The following is a 20,833-nucleotide window of genomic DNA, read 5'->3' as shown; positions in this document are numbered from 1 at the left end:
GAACAAGAGATCTGTTCATCTGTGTTTGTTATTCATTTGCGCTCCTACATTGCTACTTTTCTGTTGGGAAATCGTTCAGAAAGCTGAGCAGTTTTTATGAACTTGGAATTTGGAATGGGAATGTTGAATAACAGCCATGTTGATTGTCCTGGCCCCTCAGAAAGAGTGTTTCTCATCTTTCTTACTATAAGTAGGTCAGTGGAAAAACTTCCCTTTTTCACCTCGGCTTAAAAGAGAAGGGGCTCTTATGGTTTATTTTTACTTCGATAACAAACTGAGAGGCGTGTAGAGGACAGTGTGTGTCACTTCTGCCTGGAGCAAAGAGAAAGATGATAACTCACGATCATCATGAGTCATTCCAGCATCCAAGAAAAAAATCTCAGCTAAGAACAATGTTTACCACTTTTTTTTTTTTCTTTTTTTGTTTCCCTCAGCAATTATGTGGCTTTGGTAAATTAGGAATACAGTAAGTCAGCATGATTAAAGTGAGAGCTGGTGCTAATACTATAAACTTTCCCACTTGTCATAATGTCTTGCATTCCATATTTGATGGATCTTCATTTTTGTAGGTTCCCTGCAAATAGTGGTAATAGGATCTTTTAGTAGTATGTTTTTGACTTTGGCTGCACAAAGTGAAACATGCTAACTAGTCTTGTGTGCTACAGGGCTATTATCTGTCCAGTATATTATGGTTGAGTATTGGTTAGTGTTCAGTTTTAATCAAAAACTTTCCTATTTATTTTCCTCTCTCTAACACAGGAAAATTGCTGAAGCTGTAAAATTATGTAAGCCTCGTGTTCCACCTTCTCTCTGTCAAGGATATATGCTGCTGTCAGGTAAAATAGAATGTGGCTTTATAACTCATGCAGTCTTACTTTATACATTAATTAAACTGTTTTCTCCTGATCAGAATGGTACTATGAGTTTCTGATTCTAACCGAATCCAGCAAGCTTATAATGTACAAGTTTATCTAAATCGTACTTATTGCATTTTGTATAATATAATCAAGCCAACATATTTTACTCAGAAAATCTCAAATATGTTGTTGTGGTGAGTATCTTCTACTCTCCTGCACTGCAAACTAAAGATAAGCTGAGAGAAATTAGGTAATCTGACTGCAGCTGGTGGCAGATTTGGGAAGAGATCCTTGTTCACCTGCAGTGAGGCAGCTGGCCTTGGTTGCCTCGGGTGTGGGGACAGTTGTACTGGGATAGTGTTGCAGTAACACAGATCTAGAACATCTTTTGTTTTAGGTAAAGCTGAGTCTATATGTTAATAAGCCTTCCTTTAAAGTCTTCAATTTAAACAGTTCTTTCCATATAGGTAAATCACTTTGTCATAAATTAAATCATGATTGGCTCATGATTTCATCTAGTAGCCTACTCTGTTCTGCCATAAAGCTTGCTTGTCTCTGAGTTACCTGCTACCCAAAGTTCCTCCTTGGCTGGTTTATCTGAACTTAGGATTTTGGATAAGAGATGCCCTTGTTTCTCTGCCAGTTCAGTGGGCTCTTTCTCTGGTCATGTTAGTCATGAGATAATGTAGTAAGAAACTGAGGCAAGATGTGTGTGTATCTGCATATGCACAGAAGCCTAGAGAATCATTGCTTTGTGTCATTTATTTTGGACAGATTATAATCATAGAATTGTAAGTTGGAAGGGACCTTTAAAGACCATCTAGTCCAACTCCCTTGCAATGTACAGAGACATCCACAGCTAGATCAGGGTGCTCAGAGTCCCATCCAGCCTGATTTTGGGTGTCTGTAAGGACAGGACATCCACCTCATTTCTGGGTAACTGGTACCAGTGCCTCACCACTGTTATTGTATTAAATGTCTTCCTTGTATCCAATCTAAATCTTCCCTGTTCTGGTTTGAAACTATTTCCACTTGTCTTCATATGTTTTGTTGATTGGATGAATCACTGAGGAAGAACAGAAACCTTTGGTGTTTGCTGGAAGTTGCTTTGTTGTATCTCATTGCCAGTTGTTCAGTAGACCTGTGCCCTGATGTGCTGAGAAATCACTATTAAAGTAATGGAAACTTCTGATTTACAACATAGAAGAATGCTATTGTTTTTTTGTGCAGTGTTTTCTTTGTATTTTTACAAATATGTTCAAAAATATCTTTTCAAGGTCTGGAGCCATTCAGGATTGGGCCATACACCAACTTTGTTAATATTGGCGAACGCTGCAATGTTGCAGGATCACGGAAGTTTGCTAAACTCATCATGGCAGGCAACTATGAAGTATAAATTTAAACAATAATTTTAATAGATGATGTTCTCAATTTATTTATCCTTTTTCATTGTTCCACTGTATTGTGTTATTAGTAGTTTGTTTTGCTGGCAAAAAGTGCCGTTCCAGAAAAGTAAGAAAACAAAGAGAATATATTTTCTTACTGTCTTTTGCTTCTGAGTTTACTGGCTCCTAATTAATTGTGCAAGCTTTTTTTGTTTGTTTTGACAGGTGTTACAGTAAACATGACTTTACATTTTGAATTAAATTACACAACAGACTTAGTCTATATGATATACAGTGCTGTATCTAGGAGCAGATTTGCAAAGGAGAGGAAAGTGGTTGTAATCCCTCTTACTTCCAACCTGTCCAGTATGTCTGGTTTGGAATAGTTTGCAGTACTGTGCAGCCCTCTTTATTTCCGTCTAATCTCTAATCTGGTCAGCATTTTGTTTGCATCTGATCTGTATATATTTTGATCACAGGCTCCAGCATGCTAAATGAAAGTTGTTACAGAAAAAAGATGTTTAGACAGTAATTGGTATCTTGAAACAGCAGAAGGGCAGGAATGTGAAGACCAGAGGGCTCATTTTTTAAGTGTGTCAATGGTTACTGTAATATTCAAACAAGCAGTAGAGTAACATTTCTTGGCAGCTGAGATTCTGCCTTAAAGTATGCTTTGCTCTTGATGCAGTCAAAACTAAAGCCTTAGTTTGCATGTTAGAAAGTCTGACTCTTAAGCTCTTAGAAGTCTTGAGGCAGGTTTGACCTATTTAATACAGAAAGCTTCAAACACAGGTTGTCAGGGTCCATGAACAGCTGTAAAACTTTTTCTTGCCTGTTACAGTGACAAAAAAAAAGAAAAGGGAGCTGGCCAGTCCTGGATACTTGGTCTAAAGGGAAAGCTTTAGTTTCTTAGTGCTTGGTGATGATTCTGCAGTTGGAAAAAATGCCAAATAATCTCCAAAAATAAACTACTCTGTGTTATAAAAGAGTGTAGCTTGTGATGCTGAAGACCCTTATTCGATACTATCACAGTCTGTTTTCCTGTAATCATGTGCAATCAGAAGTCCTTGTTACCATGCAAATCTTAGCTCTTTCAATTACGTGTATGACCAGCTGTCTAAAATCAATGCCACATTAAATTTATGTTGTCATGTTTTTGTGAACAAAATAGTTATCCGTTGTGCTGTGCTAGCAACTTTTGTTACATTGCTGTATTAAATAAGTCACTTCCTTATTATTTTTTGGACTGTCCTATAAACTCCTGTTTTTCTTTATTTTGATAATTTGTAGATCTATGCATTTATTTTGGAGAAGTGAAATGTGATGGTGAGAATGAGTAGGCTGTATTCTGCTGACTGCTTTTTGGTTTTAAATCTCTTTTTTAGGAAGCCCTGACTGTAGCCAAATCCCAAGTTGAGATGGGAGCCCAGATTCTTGACATCAATATGGATGATGGGATGCTGGATGGACCTTCTGCAATGACTAGATTTTGTAACTTGATTTCTTCAGAACCTGATATTGCAAAGGTTGTAATGGAGTTGCTCCAAAGCACTAGAGATCACTTTGAATTGGAATTTGCCTTTCAGAAAATTTTGATTTATTATCCGGTTTAGATGCTTAACACTCAGATATAGATGTTACCCAGCGACAGAAAGGTATCCTAGTAGGGAAGGCATCTGAAGGGAATTGAGATTTTAACAGTCTGTATCCAATTTCAGCTAGGTATATGCCATTCTTTTTCATTAATTAGAGAAACTTAGTATAAGTTGCTCTTGCAGCAGTCATGAGTATAAAGAAATTGTCATAGAAATTCTTGAGTTAAACTTGCTCTGAGTTTTCTATTTAAAAAAAAAGGGTATCTACAAACACCATCTGAAAATTTGTTATTCGTAAATGCTGGTAAATGTGCGTGCATTTTTATGTCCAAATAAAGCAAACAAGATATGAAACACTACACTCATAACTTGTACGTATCCTGTTGTTCATCTTTCTGTTCTTTATAGGTGCCACTATGCATTGATTCTTCAAACTTTTCAGTGATTGAAGCTGGCTTGAAATGCTGCCAAGGAAAATGCATTGTAAACAGCATCAGTCTGAAGGAAGGCGAAGAAGACTTTCTAGAGAAAGCAAAGAAAATTAAATTGTATGGAGCAGCTGTGGTTGTCATGGCTTTTGATGAAGTTGGTCAGGTGAGTGTTACAGGAAGGCTTTTTTTTTTTTTTTTTTGGAGTGTATGTCTTCCTTACTCCTCTGCAAGACAAGGTTGTTTTGTTTCACTGGCACAGATGATATAAAGAGGTCTATATGTAGTCTTAGCAGGTGTTTCTTTTACTGGTTGTATGTTTGAGGAACTTCAAGTTCTGCTTCAAAGATAGTTCTGCTAGCACAGATATGTCTCTTGCTCTTCCACTATGCTTCCTTCAGATAATATTTCTTTTAGTTCAGAAACTGAGTTTTGAATATGAATGGAATCTCTGGATTCATTTAGTTATTTCAAAAAAAAAACATATTAAACTTCACATCAGATGGTGGAATAGGAGCATAATTATTTGTGTATTTGTTTTCTAATGCTTATGATGTTGAGACTGGGATTCTGTATTCTTGAGCCAGTTTAATTGTAAATGATTTCTGGCAGGCTTTATATTTTGTGCTGTGTGTAACTTTCACATCAGAATTCTTTTTCTTCACCAGGCAACAGAAACAGAAACTAAGATTGCAATCTGCTCCAGAGCATACCACCTCCTTGTGGAAAAAGTACACTTCAATCCAAATGATATAATATTTGACCCTAATATTTTGACTATAGGGACTGGAATGGAAGAACATAACCTATATGCCATTAATTTTATCAATGCTACTAAAACCATAAAAGTGAGTTTTAAGCTTATTTTAACTCAAAGTATTTTATTGGGATTATTTAAAGGGAAAGCAGACAAAGACTACCAGCACCACCAACAAAAATCATCACTGCAAATAACAGCCATTTTAAATACCAAGGGGACTATTCACCTGGAGAGGAGCCAGCTCCCAGTATTGCTGTATTTCCAGAAGAGTTTTAAATATTTTCATTAATATTTTTCAATCTGCTAACTTTAATGTAAATATACTATATTAATTAAAGAAAGTAATAATCATATTCATTGTTCTAGCTAAAGGATTTCTTTGAAGGCTTGCAAAGGTTGTCCTTTCAGCATAATTTCAGTTACTGTATGCAGTTTTGTGCCATTACCTGACCTTTTATTCAGCTAAAATTTGTGTAAGAAAGAACAATAATGAAGAAAATCAGCTGAACACAGCTAAGCAGCCAACTAGATCAGTCAGGAGATGCTCTGTCAGTAGCAGTCTGGGGTTTGAACACCTTCACAGGATATTTTGTCACCCTTCCTGTTTCAAGAGTAGAGGCCTGTCAGGGGAATGGGAGAGCCACAGTAGTTTGGCAGGGGGGACATCTGGAATGCTGCTGAGGGACAACCTGTGTATTTAGAATAGTACCAATGAAAATGATGGTAGTTATTCACATGTATCTGGAGTAGATCTTTCCTTTTTATTTGTAGCTTTTCCTACAGATATTTTAACTGCTTTTCATGACTTCAAATAATTAGAAGGATCTGGAACAGGGAAGAGGGTGCATAGCCAGTGCATCATCTCTGAGGTGCCCAGCTCTTTTATGACTGAATGCTGTGCTTAAGTTTCTTTTTTGGAAAGCCTTTTTTAAAAAACACTGTGTGCAATTCCCACAGGAAACACTGCCAGGTGTCAGAATAAGTGGGGGTCTTTCCAATCTGTCTTTCTCCTTTCGAGGAATGGATGCCATTCGAGAAGCGATGCATGGAGTATTCCTATACCATGCAATTCGGGTATGATGTGTGTTGGCTTCCATATGTTTGTGCTTGGCAAATGCAGTGCTGCTCTGTTTGGGAGAATTCCTGTATGGTGGTGGGTTTTTTTGTTTGTTTTGTTTTTTAGTGTGGCATGGATATGGGAATTGTGAATGCTGGGAATCTGCCAGTGTATGATGACATCCACAAGGAATTGCTACAGCTATGTGAGAATCTAATCTGGAACAAAGATCCAGATGCGACAGAGAAACTTCTACGTTATGCTCAGGTAACTTCAGATTTTAAGTTTTGGATAGTTGTTTGCTTAACACCTGGGCTTTAATGCTAACAATAGGTAAATGAACCTCTGAAATGCATGTCTGTCAATCCAAAGTATTAGAAGTTCCTGATGATACTACAAGTAGTTGCATTATTAGTGTAGAATAGAATGTGAATTCGTAACAGATTGAGCCCATCCAATTTTACAGTTTCCATAAAAGATCCAAGAAAATAAAATTGGGAATGGCCAACCCACAGCCAAATCAAATTGTGGAGGTGGAGCATAATTGGAAAGCGTGCTGTGGTAGGCAGAGAGTAAACCTATCTCACTAGAGATGATAGCTTGCTTGGATTATATGTAAAAGGTCAATATCCTGGCTTCCAGTTCAAGTTACTCATGTCAGTAAGGATCAGCTGTTAGGTAATTTTGAGATCCTGTCACGGTAGTGTTAGTAAAAGACATGAATTAATCACTTGAAGATTTCCAGTTTATAAGCCACAGGATAACTGGTTGAATTCTGTTCTGAACAGAACCTACAGCAGATATCTCTGTTAGGTGGCTTTTAAGTGTGCAAGTGTCCACTTCATTTCCTGGTAGTATCACTTCTGTGCATGGCTTCATTTGATACTTAGTTTGCACTACAGTGCCTGCTTTTTAGGAACAATGACCACAGTTTTAAAACCACTACAGGAATACTCTCCCTATCCCTTGTGCTTAGGTAATTTTATACGATGTTTATAATTTGTCTAAAGGCCTTCTTTTAACATAAAATAGTATTCGCTAGTCAGAAAGTGCAGATACTATTTTTATTTCCAATTACTGTAGTTTATTCTGCATAAAGAACATAGAATATGTTGTCCTATTTCAAGTATCATACCTCTAATAGAGTGCCAGTGAAGTTTTCTCCTAGTTCCTTTGGGTAATAGTAATGTACCTTATCAGCTGCTTGAATGCTAGACCTTTGGGGAGAGTGAAGAACTTAATCCTTGCAAATTTAAGTTATCAATTTTCATCTGAAGTTTGAGATGAAATTTTTTTTCCATAAAGCTTGTGTAGCTGTAAGCATTTTCAAACAGAAATGTCTCATTTATAGCTATTATGGCAGTTACACCACCAAACTTTTTTTTTTTTTTTTTTTTTTTATCTTTGGGATGCAGTGTAATCATGTTCTTAATGATCTGCATGTAGTTTTGGCCACTGTGGTCTAGTCTCTGCACCCTACATTTCTAAGGGTTATTTTTAAGTTGAAATGGTTCCCTTGCTGAAATGTCTGGCTAGAAGTTCAGGAGCAGTTTGTACATTCTCATGGAATAACAGAAGGGCTGAAGTGGGAAGAGACCTCTAGAGGTCATCCCTTTCAATGCCCCTGCTCAGAGCAGAGTCAGCAAGAGCAGGTTGGTCAGTGATGTGTCCAGTTGGATTTTTAATATATCTGAATATCTAAGGATGTGGACTCTACCACCTCACCGATGAACATATTCTTTCTTTCATTCTGTTTTGACAAACTAGACCTAAGAGCAAATAAGGCTTGGTAATGAGAAGCTGTGAAGTTAGCTAACATCTGATAAAATTAAAACTTGTTCTGATTTCTGTTCTTAGGAGTGAGATCTTATTTCCTTGACTTTTTTTTTTTTTTTTTTTTTTTTCCCTCATGGCTTTATCTTTAAGAAGTTGCTAATGTGCACTCAAAGGTGTAGGAGTTAATTGGGACCAAAAAATTTCAGATAGGTACTTTGCATTGTGAGGGCCTTTTGGCCTTTCCTTTATGCTCACAGCAAAGAGGAAGGGAGATGGGGAGTAAGAGGCAAAGAGCATGTGAGGGTTGGAGCCCACCTATATATGTGCATGACAAACAGTAGTTCTGTAGATCTTCAGATTGAAAACGTATCTGTGATATGGAATAATATAAACTATTGCAGCAGTAACTGAATTATGCCAAATTAATTAGGATTTTAAAGTGAAGTGTCATGTGAGGGTTAGAAATCAATGTAAATTATATTCCCAGAATTAAAACCCAAAGGATTAATAATTTCATCATTTTTAGGAGTGTGAAAGTTATTAGAACTCTTCCCTTTCCACACCTTCACTTCCACCTTGTTTACATCTTTGCTGAGGTCTGTACTCTCTGGGATATAAACGTATGGAGTGTTTGCAATACATCACATGAGTTTGCAGTGTAGTTTGCATGTATATATGAAGAAGAAACACTTCAGAATAATCTGAAATTATTTTGAGAATCAGTACTTAGTTATCTCCATTTCTTTAAAAATGAAATCCATAGATGTAGTTTTTGTGCTGATAAGCTCCTGTGGAAGTCTTTTTCTGTTCAGAATCATGCCCAAGGAGGAAAAAAAGTGATACAGACTGATGAATGGCGGAACAGCACTGTGGAGGAAAGACTGGAATATGCTCTTGTAAAGGTGAGTATGTGCAGAAGGTTGTCCTACCCAAGCAAATGGTCCATGGCTTTAAGAGATGTACAATTTCAGCTTCTATTCTATAAGGACTACTCTTGTCTTAAAAACTTACCAGCTGCTATTGTTTTAAAAATTATTAAGAATAAATACCAATTAAATAAAGTAATGAACAAAATTACTGTGATTTTTCTTTAAACTTCAGAACTTGATGTCTGTGACTTTAAAGTCTTCTGCTGATGTTAGAACATGCTTTGGGTGGTTTGGGATTGGGTTTTTTTGGTTATTATTTGTTTCTGGTAGAGGTTTTTTTGTGTGTGCAGTTTAACAAAACTGCACTGAGTTGCACTTGTGTTGAGGGAGCTTTTCATGTAAATGCGTGGTTCTGTTATGATATGGTTCAGAAAAACAAACCCACTAATACTGGAACATTCCTTGGAATAACTTTGTTCCCCAGAACTATACTCTTTTGCTTGGTAAGGAAACTTACTATAGTTACACATTTGAGTTACTCTTAAAGTCTAGAAATACCTAAGGTTATTTTTTTTGTATGTTCATTGTGGTTTTTTTTCTTTGTTTTGTTTTGGGTTTTGTGTTTTTTTTTTTTTTTTTTTTTTGGTTTGATGGCAGCTAAATATAAGTTTGGTTTTTTGTTTTTTTTTTTTTTAGAAAGATAAAAGCTTTTCTTTTTCTTACTCAGGGCATAGAGAAGTATGTCACTGCAGATACAGAAGAAGCGAGATTGAATCAGGAAAAATACCCTAGACCTCTAAATATAATTGAAGGGCCTTTGATGAATGGCATGAAAATTGTTGGTGATCTTTTTGGTGCTGGGAAGATGTTTCTGCCTCAGGTAAGGAGAATGTTATTTAATGTGTTTTCAAATTTGGCAAAAACTAACGTGAATTGTAGCCAAAACATTCTATGCTGTTTCTTTTTTCAGACATAGTACTTGAATTGTAAAAATTGAGATACTGCCAGATACAGACCCTGTTTCTTTTGTACTTTGGAACTTGATTTTTTTTTTTTATATATATATATAGCTTTGCATTTTTCTTTTCTGAGGCTTTTTGCTTTATTTAAAATGTAGTCTTAAATCTGGGCCATAATAAAGAGCAAAAGGGGAAAAAAGATCCAAGTAAAATACCATTTGATTACAAGCAGGCTGCCACGCTTAGTACCTAAATCTGGGCCTGTTTGTAGCTTCTCATTCTGTTGTGAGTGATCGAAGAGATTTCACAGCCAGCAGCCTATTACCAAACAACGCTCTGCCAAGATGGAATCTAGGTTTGCAAAAAAAGTTTTGTGGTCTAAATGGATTTTAGGGTATTCCTGTATTTTATCTTGATTTTTCTCCACTCTTCTTTTTTTCTTCTTCCATTTATCTATGCAGGTGATAAAGTCTGCTCGAGTTATGAAGAAAGCAGTTAGCCACCTTATTCCTTACATGGAAAAAGAAAGAGAAGAAAGGAGAGCCAAACAAGGCAGCTCAGAGGAAGAGGCAAGACGCAGTCCTTTGTTTAGTAACTCTTCTATAGTATGCAATGTCAAAAACTGAAATTATTTTTTGTTAACATTTACTTTTATACTGTAGAGTTGATCCAACCATATAGAAACTGACAATCTTGGCTTAATTTGAAATTGGTCTGAAGTTCATGAAGTGCAGATTTTCTGAAACTCTACTCGGTACATGCCTTACCTGTTGTCAGAGTGTATTGGAGGATGCCACAACTTTTTATAGGCCTTTTTTGCATCTGTGTAGACATTTAATTCTAGTATTATTTATATCTTCTATTTTTAGCATTGATTGTGGAAAATTTTTCCAATAGCTTTTACTGCTCATGCCCATATTTCCCTTTACTCAGAACTTCCCTCTGACCATTCTCTCAGATAAACTAACCAAACTGCATATTCTTTTTTTTTTTTTTAAAGATATGACACAAGACCTTTTGTTATGATAGAATAGTATGCTCACTGTATGTGTTGCTATGACCAAGCTGTGAGTGACAAGTGCTTTATGAAAAGTTAGTTGTCTTTTCATGTGATGATTGCTCCCGCTTTCTGAAGGCTACTTGTAATATAATACAGTAAACATACGAAGTAACAATATGGAAGCAGAAATACTCAACTGATACAAATAAAAGATAGGTAATAACTGAGTAGATAGTAAGTTCCCAGAGAAAGGATTGTGGTTGTTACAAATAGCAGGTAAGTCAACAGTGTCATATGACCGGGAAACAAACAAACAAAAAAACCAACAGAGTAGAATGTATAGAATTTTCTGCTCTACCCAGCTCATTGATAGGACAAGGAGGACAGCATCAAGTTTTCAAGGTGGTACTCAAGGAAAATATGTTAACCAGTAAAAGCATCTCAAAAGAGACCAATGAGAATGATCCAGAAATGCAGACAGTGAAATCTTCAGTGAACATTTGGGATGCATTGACCTGTGTATAAAGTCTGAGGGCAACAAAATACTGTGCAGTCTTGTTAGACGTACCTGTGGAGACTAAAGAAATAAAGTTTCTGCATCCTATCAAGAGTAAACGGATCTTAAATTTCATTGGAAAGATATTTAAGTTAGTCTGTGGAGGGAACAAAATGCCTTAATGATACTAAAGCATTGCATTATATTGCCTGTGGAAGTTAAGAGCTTTTATTCAGTGACTTACGACGTGGAGAGGCTTTAGTAGGACACCCAACCAGCTCTGTGTTTACCTGAGGCTTTGCCAGTGCCAAATAAAATATGTGGCAGTGGGCTTTGTAGTCTTGTATTGACTTTGAATACCAATTTTGCCCTCTAACATGTATTGTTTAAATTTTTTGCAAGCTGTTGTCCGTTCTACGTTTTCTTTCTATCCTTTTTTATTTTACCCATATGTGTCACGTTTGTAGTACTGTTACTGAATTTTATCTTACTGATTTTAGAAAGCTTATTCAGTGTATCAAGTCGATCCTGAATCCTACTCCTGTCCTTTCACATCCTCTCTCCCTCCCCTAATGTTGTTCTTACATTTTATAGATCATCTTAGTTACTTTGGTAACTTTGGTAATGTAGGTTACCAAATTATTTTCTGATTCTTGTAGGCCTTTCCTTTATAGCATCTCCTATTTGACAGGCAACAACTGATCTCTTTGAGATAAGTTTTATTAATTATCTGAGCATATGCCACAAGTACCTTCTTCCAAATTTGATTGATGGAATGTGTGATGGGAACACTGGAAAATGAAGATATAGGACATCTGTTCTTTCTTGGTACTAGCAAGATTCTGTGCAGTAGAAAAGTTCAGAAGAAATAGACAAAGTCTTAAAATACTCATGTCTGCTATACTGTAATTATAGGTGCAGTTTTATTGATTAAATATTTTTCTTCTACTCTTGCCTTTGTCTGACTGTCAAATTTATGTTGTGCAGCAACTTTTCTTTTGTCCTGTGGAATATTACATTGTCTTCGTGAGTTCTCAGAGGCAATAGCTTTTATCATAATCTGGTGTTTAACACAAATAAGAAAGAAGAATGGCTGAGTCTAGAGAAAAGGTGATATTTGTGTGTTTTCTTTGGCTTTTCTTTAGATTTTTGAGTGGTTTCTAATTCCTCCCTTCAAATGTTCTTACTGTATATCTTTCCATTTGCTGTGAATCTGTTGAGTGATAAGTGTAAAGAATCCAACTAATATTTTAGAAAGAAAAACAACCTGATAATTGAACGCCACTAATCTCAATGGAAGCATAGTCTTTTCTGCATGTAAAGACGGTGTCTTCTCTCTAATGTCTCAAGCAGATCTGTTCTCTTGTCATGAGTCACCTTTCTGTGTGTCATCTCTTTCCTGCTTGTGCTGTTCCTTAATTTAATGTAGATAACAATGCTGGTATTTAGTACCTTCTGGTTTGTTCTGGTGCTAATTGGAATCAGTGAAATTTGTTGCCTTCCTGGGCACTGGACTAGGACCTACTGGCACTTAATTCTCTGAGTAAAATGTGATAAGTGGAATCTAGGTGGTCCTTTAAAAATACCGCAAGAGATTGTGAGTCACTGTGTGTTCCCCTCCTGTGAGGGGGACAGGAGGGGAAAAAGTAGAGCCCCTATCGTTTTATTTCTTCCACATTCTGCTGGGCAAGGGTTTAGACTTTCTTTGTGAGTATTTTTGTCACTGGAGAGAGAAAAACCAGCTGCATTTATCCCCAAATTTAGATTTGGACTGGGACGAAAATGAGTTGCAGACTCTAGTAGCTGATCTGCCTAATGTTACCCAGGCTACTGTAACCTCCAGGATAGTTTTAGTCTCATACTGCCTGGAAATGCATTGTGTTGATAGCTACATTTGAGGATAAATAGCTGTGGCTGTGGATCTCTATCAGGATTAAAAAAAGAAGCATTTTGGATATGTGCCCAGAACTTGAGGACCTCCTTTCTTGAGACAGTTGAAACCACAATGTGCCCTAAATAGGGTTTATTCAAAGTGCTGAAATACTGTGTGCTCTGGCCCATGTTGTTTGTTGCTCAGCTCACATATTCATTCTTCTCATAGGTAATGTTTTTACTTGCATGTCAGTCACTAGTTAAATCACCAGCAGCTCCTGGGGGCAACGTTTTTTGATCTCCTAATGTTTGGTTAATTTATTTCCCAACCTTTCTCTTACATTCCAGCAACTTATTTTCAGCTGCAAAATTTGAATTTCTGTATAGAGACGGCTGACTTGCCTTCATTTTGCATTTGTAGTTCTGTGTTCTTCTGTAAAATGGGAGCACTGGGGAGATGATCTTTAGTAAGCAGCAGCATTGATAAGGATTCCCGATGTCCCAGCCAATTGTGTTAGGACCATGGGAAATGGTAAATGCTATTATCGCTCTATATAAAGCCACCCCACCCCCAGAAAATGAAACTAATTTATAGCGTCAAGGAATTTAATATGCTTTGGCCCTCTGCAAAGGATGTGATGTTCTGGCTGGGCTGGTAGGTATTTTCAAATTCAACGTGCTCAGGTTTCCACTTGATTTAAATTCTGTGCAAATCAGGTAGTCTGCTACTGGCATTTCATCCTGCATCAATGCAAACATGGCTGGAGCTGCTCCAAATGACAATATAAATTAGACCTCTAAAAATGTATCGTGAAGACCCATGTCTTACTGGAAGATTGTAGAGGAATTCCACTACTGCACTTCTGGCAGGACCCTTTGTCAGGGCTGAGTGCCACCTAACTTAGGTTCAGTCTGATAGTGCACATTCCCTTCTTCAAGGAGATTCTTCTTCCCAAGTGTTTGTTCAAACTGGGCAGTCTGAAGTAGCTTGATCAGTGCACAGAAATGTCTCTTGCTGCTTATGTTGCATAAACAGTTAGTCTTTTCTGCTTTTCCTGATTCCTCTCATGGAATTTCTTTCATTCTGCTCAACATTGCATTGGAGAAACATTGCTGTTGATGCATGAGCAGATGTATGATCATGAACCTTCATACCCTATTGTTTTAAATACTTAAAATATTTATTGCTGAGTTTTGCTCTTGAAGCAGAAGTACTTTATAGGATTCCAGTTATTGCACTGCACAGAATGCTATCCAACTCTGATTTTCTTGTGAGTGGTGTTGTTTGTGTTATTTTTCTTAACAGTTTTGAAAAACATGCAGTCAGTTTGCATGAACGTGTCTTGTGCAAGTTTTTATTACCTGCATCTTATGAAGTAGTTGTTGATATTGATTATATCACTTCTGCTGATATTGAGAGAATACTGAAGCTTATGAGTAATTGAATTCTTGTGCCATTTGTTCAACTTTCAGGATCCTTATAATGGTACAATAGTACTAGCAACTGTGAAAGGTGATGTACATGATATTGGCAAGAACATTGTGGGAGTCGTTCTGGGCTGCAACAACTTCAGGTAAAGAGAATAAACTGGGTAGTTGGGAGTATAACTGTAATAAGATAGATAATTAGTATACTAGGCCTACTGAAGCTGTGGAGGTAATAGTTAGAGATGAGTATATATTAGGAACTGTTCTTCCTTCCCATAGCAGTGACAGGAACATAGATTGTACCAGTTATTACAGATATGGAGGCAAGAGGGACCTTAGCATCTTTTTGTAATTCCTTTTTTCTAAGAAGTTGCCGTCAGAGATGAATACAGCTTAATATTAAACTGAAAAATAAGTGGGAGAATTAAGTGTTGCATGTAACATTATTTAAACGTATATATAAAGCCTTAAACATAGAAGTGTATTATCTGAAGAAACCAGACAGGACAATTCCAGAAGGCAAGAGTGCTTGTGTGTTTTGTGGTGTGCTGGGAAAAAAGGATATCTTGGTATGTTTTTCAAGTTGTTTGTCAACTACAAGGTTTTAAAAACTGACTGTGGTACATCTTGTTAAATAAGGGATGAGATTTTAATTCTGAGTTTTAAAAAGTGAAACTTCAAGAAAAGTCAGTACTTTCAAAGCCTGTGTGCATACAGGGTTGACAGCAGTGTTGGAATGAATGGTCATATTTCTGTCAGAGCCCTCTATCGATCATTGTGCGGACCTGAATGCTCTGGAACTCTGTCTTGTCATTCATTCATTTTGTTTTGATTTTGACTTGTTCTTTAAAAGAGAGCAAAGATAATTTCATCATTTTAAAACACAAAGCACTGAGGGAAGTAACAGCATTGTGTATATGCAGTGTATCCTGTTTCATTACTTCTTGAAATTGTTTTTTTTTTCTCCAACTTTCTTGATTTTTATTTTTTTATTTTTAACTTAGAGGAGTGGTGTTTTCTGTCACCATGAATACAAGTGAGACTGAATGAAGCCAGCAGGCTTGCATGGCTCACTTGAAGCAGGGGAATGGGAAATAGGTAGAGATTTTGACAATGGCTTGGGCTAATAGGAATAGAGTGCTGGCAAAGAAATAGCAGTGTCTCACTTCATAAAATGCATGATAAAAAAACAACAACAAGGTCAGTTTATATTCCTAATATAAGGTATGATACCACAAAAATGTTTAGTATTGTCTAAACAACCTCAAATAAAAATTAATCACTAAAGAACCCACCATTTTCTTATCTACTGTGTGTCATTAGTAACTTTAGCGTATTGAAATTTTTTCCAGACTCATAGGTGTTTCTATATTAGAACTCCCAACGGTTGTGTGAAGGGAAACAAACAAAAATTAATCTTCATTTTAACTCTGATAAACAGTAAGAGCAATGTGTTTGCCCCAGAACAGAACTGACTACTCTTTAAAAGAATCTTGTCATCTCACTTCTTTTCACAGAGTTATTGATTTAGGAGTCATGACTCCATGTGATAAGATATTGAGAGCTGCTGTTGAGAACAAAGCAGGTATAGAGAGATTTCATTAGTACTCCTAAATTATTTAATTTCAAACCTTGCTCTCTGCTTTTTTCAGTGTTTTTTTTTTTTTTTTCTTTTTTCCCCTGCTCATTGCATTTCTGTGCTGCCTATCATTTTATCAGACTACCTTAGGTAAATCAAAACTTTTCCATTAACAGTAATAACAGTATTTGGCTCTTCCATGAAACTTAGCACCAAGGAACTGAAACCTGCATTAAAAGGACAACTCTACTTGTAGAGATGTTTTAGTATTTGTTGTTTAGAATTTGTTTCACACATGGATAAATGGAAATAAATGGAAATTTGGAAAGGTTGACTAACTTTATGTTGGGTTTTAAATCAGTATAAGAATTTGGCCTTTCCAAAGCAAGGAAAGTAGGATGAATTATTCTAGTAAAAAAATTGAACTGAGTTATAGTTGTTGTGAAACAGTCTTGTAAAAGATGATTTGTGTGGAACACAGGTGATGAAATTGAAAAGCATTTACTGTTTCTAAGAGCAGAGTTCACAGGCTCTGAGGTTTGAAGTTTGCTAATCAGAAGTATTGTAGTTTATTATGAAACTGGAGCAGTGAGTATTCAGCAGCTGTGAAGACTGAGAAATCTCTTAAACTGAGGATTCAGAATCGCTTTCATTCTTTCTGATTTAGGTAAACCTGTCTAATCTAGAAGATATTACCATGCTTTCTATCTCAGTGTTTTCTATCTGATGCATGAAGCTAGGAATTAAAGACTTTCACTCTAAAATGATGCATAAATTTTTACAGGATTTCCTAAACCTTTTATATGTATGTGTTTGTAAATTTTAAATAGATATTATTGGTCTGTCTGGTCTCATCACCCCATCTTTGGATGAAATGATATTTGTCGCCAAAGAAATGGAGAGATTGGCAATAAAGATTCCTTTGCTGATTGGAGGAGCAACTACTTCTAAGTAAGATATCACCTTTGGGAAGATGGGGAATGCGTGTGATAATAGTGTCAACCAGGGGAAAATCTTTGTAGCCATTTCTCTCTCCCTTTTTCCTTGTTTTCTCCAGATGCACGTGCTTGGTATTTATTTACTTAAGACTATTATTTCTTTTATCAAGTACTGAAATACAGTACTACAGTGTAGTTGGAATAGAACAAATACCAGACACACTTTTTGTTTTTGCAAATGTATTTTGTATCTGGAAATACTATTGTGGTAACTTCTAAAAATTAATGTGCATATTCATATGAATATGGTTCTGTTATTCTAAACGGTAGAATGGGTAGCATTCTGAATATCATAGAATCGTAGAATGGCTTGGGTTGACAGGGGTCCCCAGGATAATCGAGTACCAACCCGCCTGGATCAGGCAGGGCCATCAACCTCCAGATCTGGTACAAGACCAGGCTGCCCATGGCCACATCCAACCTGATCTTGAACGCTTCCAGGAATGGGGCATCCTCCCTGGACAGCCTGTTCTAGCATCTCGCTACTCTCTCTGTGAAGAACTTCCCCCCGACATCCAATCTAAACTTCCCCTCCTTGAACTTAAAACCATTCCCCCTTGTCTTCTTACTGTCTACCCTTGTAACAAGTTGATTCCCCAGAATGATTCCCCAGTGTGAATGATTCTGAGACTAGAGATGGTCATACAGATATCAAGGTGCTATTATCTTTCAGGAAGTTGGTATTTTCCTGAATCATTGTACAGCACTGTGGTGACTGGGTTGAACCACCAATCCTGTTCAAGCAGGGTGATAGAGGATACATTCTAGCAGCTTGCCTTTAAGTAGCTACCATTTTGTATTTGTTAGGCTGAACTTTTTTTTTGTTGATACCTTGTTCTCTCTGATCCATTCCAATGAAGTAATGCAGCTGCTGTGATACCCTAAAGAACGGTGTTGACAGCTTGCTGACATCTAGTATGAGCATTACGACAGATGTGTTTTAGGCATTGTGTAATGGCCTTGTCATACTTTGCTAAGTGGTTTATGTACAGTATCTTTCAGTAGGTGACAGCTCAGAAGGCTGCAGAGGTCATTTCTTGTGTAACTAAAAGCTGTTAGCAGTATTACTTCCTTTAGCAGAGCAGCACATAGTCCATCAGAACCATTAGCTACATGTATTTTGTATTGTTGGCCTTAGCAAACAGGAAATAGCAGGATCGCTACCCGTCTTTATTGGTCCTATGGTTCTTCTTTTTCACAAGCCTCTTTAGCTATGACTTCTGTACTGAGAACAAACAAGGAGTTTTTTTCCTAAACAAATGAAAAAATGGATAGGGCATTTCTAAGTAGAGGGCCTTAGAGAGCCCTTTTTTCTGTCTTTTTAGTGTCTGTAGAGCACTGTGGCATAATAATTGATGTAAAATAAGCAGCATCAAACAGATCTGTAAAATTTATACGTAGAGATGAATGCAGATGGGCAGTATAAATTTTGTCCTTAAATGTAGAAATAATTAAATCATATATAAAATCTGTTTTGTATTCATAAACAATTGTACTCACATGAACTCTATATAAATATAATAGTGCACATGACTGGACACTTACAGTTTCTTTAAAATGTGTCAGATGATGGTATGCTTTATGGAAAACTAGATTAATAGTATGTATTTAATTTCACTTGCACAGCTTTAAATTTAACCTTGTGTATTCTGAAAAGTTGTGTATACATTAGAGCTTGCTAATGAAGAACTATCATTTATTCTCTGAAATAGGTAGACGCCATGATTTGTAATTGGTAGACCATGCGTACTTGGAAAGGCAGAAAATGAGGTTAGTTTGAAAGAGAGAGACTAGATTCTGACTACAGAATCTACGTAATGAAGTTTCACTTCAATTTACAGCAATGTTTGTGTTATTTGCTGTGCTACTTTGTGAAATTCAGATGTTGACAAATAGTGGTGATGGTTTTATTGGTAATGTTTGTTTAAAAAAATACGTACCTGATGATACAGTGCCTGTGTAGGATTATGCTCTGTTTGTTTACTTTTTCTGTTTCTATCAAAATGGATGATAAAGTATCTTTCTTTCTAACAAACTGAGCTGCTAATATCAACAGTGCATCACCTAGAATCAAATTAAGGTGTTCTTAGACGAATGGTTATTGAACTGTTGCACAGTCATCATTAACCTTATGTTCAAGTGTTTTTACTTTTTGATAGAACCTGAAGAAAAGAGAGGTTAGGCCTGCTGCTTACTTTTGATTGGAATATGAGTATATATTAAATAAACTGGGAGTTCTTAATTTAGGTGACTAGGCTGACATAGCAGATGCACGTCTGTTCTGTGTTATTGCCATTGGTAGAATTCCTTTTTCAGGTAAATGGAAAGCTTCTGCCTCTGAAGTAGAGCATTATAGAAATTGAAATAATCATCACTGGAATGCATTAATGTTAATCCACACACCCAGAAGATAGCATGTGGGAGGAAAAGATGTAAGATGAGCAAACAAGATTTTACCTTATTTTTTTCTATTTTTTTGTTAGTGAGAAAGTTCCAAACTAAACCTGAAATTTCTGAGAATTAACCTAACAAATTGCTGACTTTCAGTCAGCTGGTAAGACGCTGAGGAAATATAAGCTGTCTCATTACTTATAAAGCATTCTGATACTCGTTGAAGTAAAGTTTTTATGTAGCTATTATTAAAAATCTGCTGTTCATCAGTGGTTTCTTGTTTTGAAATTCTGGTCTGTGCATTGTCAGGATGTATTTCGTATTTCGCAGGGGCTACTGTTTGTTTTCCTGCTTTTGTTTGTTTCAGTTCTGAAATGCTCACTTTCTTTTTCATTTAAGAACACATACAGCTGTTAAAATTGCCCCCCGCTATAGTGCACCTGTAATTCATGTCCTGGATGCATCCAAGAGTGTTGTGGTTGTAAGTTCTAATTTATAATTTCTCATTTACGCAAGTATATATGCCCAGCTTTTCTTTCTTATGCCTCTCATCTTTCTATCTAAATTTTAATATTATAGCAAAAAATGGAAGAGATACTACACAGACCACTTCCTAAACTGGTGTTGCTTCAGCAGTTTTTTTATAGCCACTTAGTTTTCTCATCGAGCTGATTTACTTACTGTCATTGGATACCTATATTTACATGTCAGTTTGTCTAATTATCTAATGCTGGTGACATGATTCACTCTGAATCCTTGACCGTAGTTCTGAGATGTTTGAAGATGAGGAACGATGTGATTATATGTGATCTCCTGTTCTCCCTTTCGAGTATATTTGTGAGATTAGAGATATGGAAACAGGAAAACAGTACTATGAAGTGGCTGACTGAAGATTTTTGGAATAGGTGCTCACTCTGTTAGACAAATAGGTAGTCTTAGTGGGGAAAAAAAATAAAAAAGAAGTAGCTGCCTGTTGTTTATTTGACTATTCAGCCTGTAGAGACATAAATTATCCCTCTTTTGGTCTTTTGAGAGCAGGATGGAACTCTACTAATATTACCTGTGTAGAAGGGCAATATTCTCACTCATCCTATGTTTAAATATGTTTTGAATATAGTTTACCATTTAGTGGTAAGGCTTAAGTTAGTATTGTCAGATTTAATTGGGTAAAATTCACTGAAAGTAATGTCTAAAAGATAGCTTAGTCTGAAATTCATGTTGTGTTCTCATAGTATGTATTTAGTGTGTTCTCTTTCCTTTCTGCAGTGCTCCCAGCTCTTAGATGAAAGTGTAAAGGATGATTTCTTTGAGGAAATATTAGAGGAATATGAAGAAATTAGACAAGAGCACTATGAGTCTCTCAAGGTACAAATGTAAATAATC

The 20,833-nt window shown here is 36.4% G+C and overlaps 1 protein-coding gene across 2 annotated transcripts in view; it reads left to right on the top strand.

Moving 5' to 3' along the window:
- The window catches only part of MTR (5-methyltetrahydrofolate-homocysteine methyltransferase), a 48,239-nt gene that overhangs the window by 17,942 nt on the left and 9,464 nt on the right, over nt 1-20,833 (top strand). Inside the window, exons 12-26 of one of the 2 annotated variants that reach the window (XM_085219665.1) lie at nt 760-836; nt 2,135-2,247; nt 3,628-3,768; nt 4,246-4,431; nt 4,934-5,113; nt 5,983-6,099; nt 6,209-6,349; nt 8,671-8,760; nt 9,455-9,607; nt 10,148-10,255; nt 14,528-14,628; nt 16,000-16,067; nt 16,892-17,012; nt 19,850-19,931; nt 20,717-20,815. In XM_085219665.1, the coding sequence (XP_085075791.1) occupies nt 760-836; nt 2,135-2,247; nt 3,628-3,768; nt 4,246-4,431; nt 4,934-5,113; nt 5,983-6,099; nt 6,209-6,349; nt 8,671-8,760; nt 9,455-9,607; nt 10,148-10,255; nt 14,528-14,628; nt 16,000-16,067; nt 16,892-17,012; nt 19,850-19,931; nt 20,717-20,815 (1,777 nt within the window). The remainder of the gene's footprint in view (nt 1-759; nt 837-2,134; nt 2,248-3,627; nt 3,769-4,245; nt 4,432-4,933; nt 5,114-5,982; nt 6,100-6,208; nt 6,350-8,670; nt 8,761-9,454; nt 9,608-10,147; nt 10,256-14,527; nt 14,629-15,999; nt 16,068-16,891; nt 17,013-19,849; nt 19,932-20,716; nt 20,816-20,833) is intronic. The other variant, XM_085219666.1, reaches the window with a different exon arrangement.

The sequence above is a fragment of the Meleagris gallopavo genome, chromosome 2 (genome assembly GCF_905368555.1).
Source record: "Meleagris gallopavo chromosome 2, MGAL_WU_HG_1.1, whole genome shotgun sequence".
In the NCBI taxonomy this organism is placed as follows: domain Eukaryota; kingdom Metazoa; phylum Chordata; class Aves; order Galliformes; family Phasianidae; genus Meleagris; species Meleagris gallopavo.
Note: the sequence above shows the minus strand (reverse complement) of the source record. Positions and strands in the feature narration are given on the sequence as shown.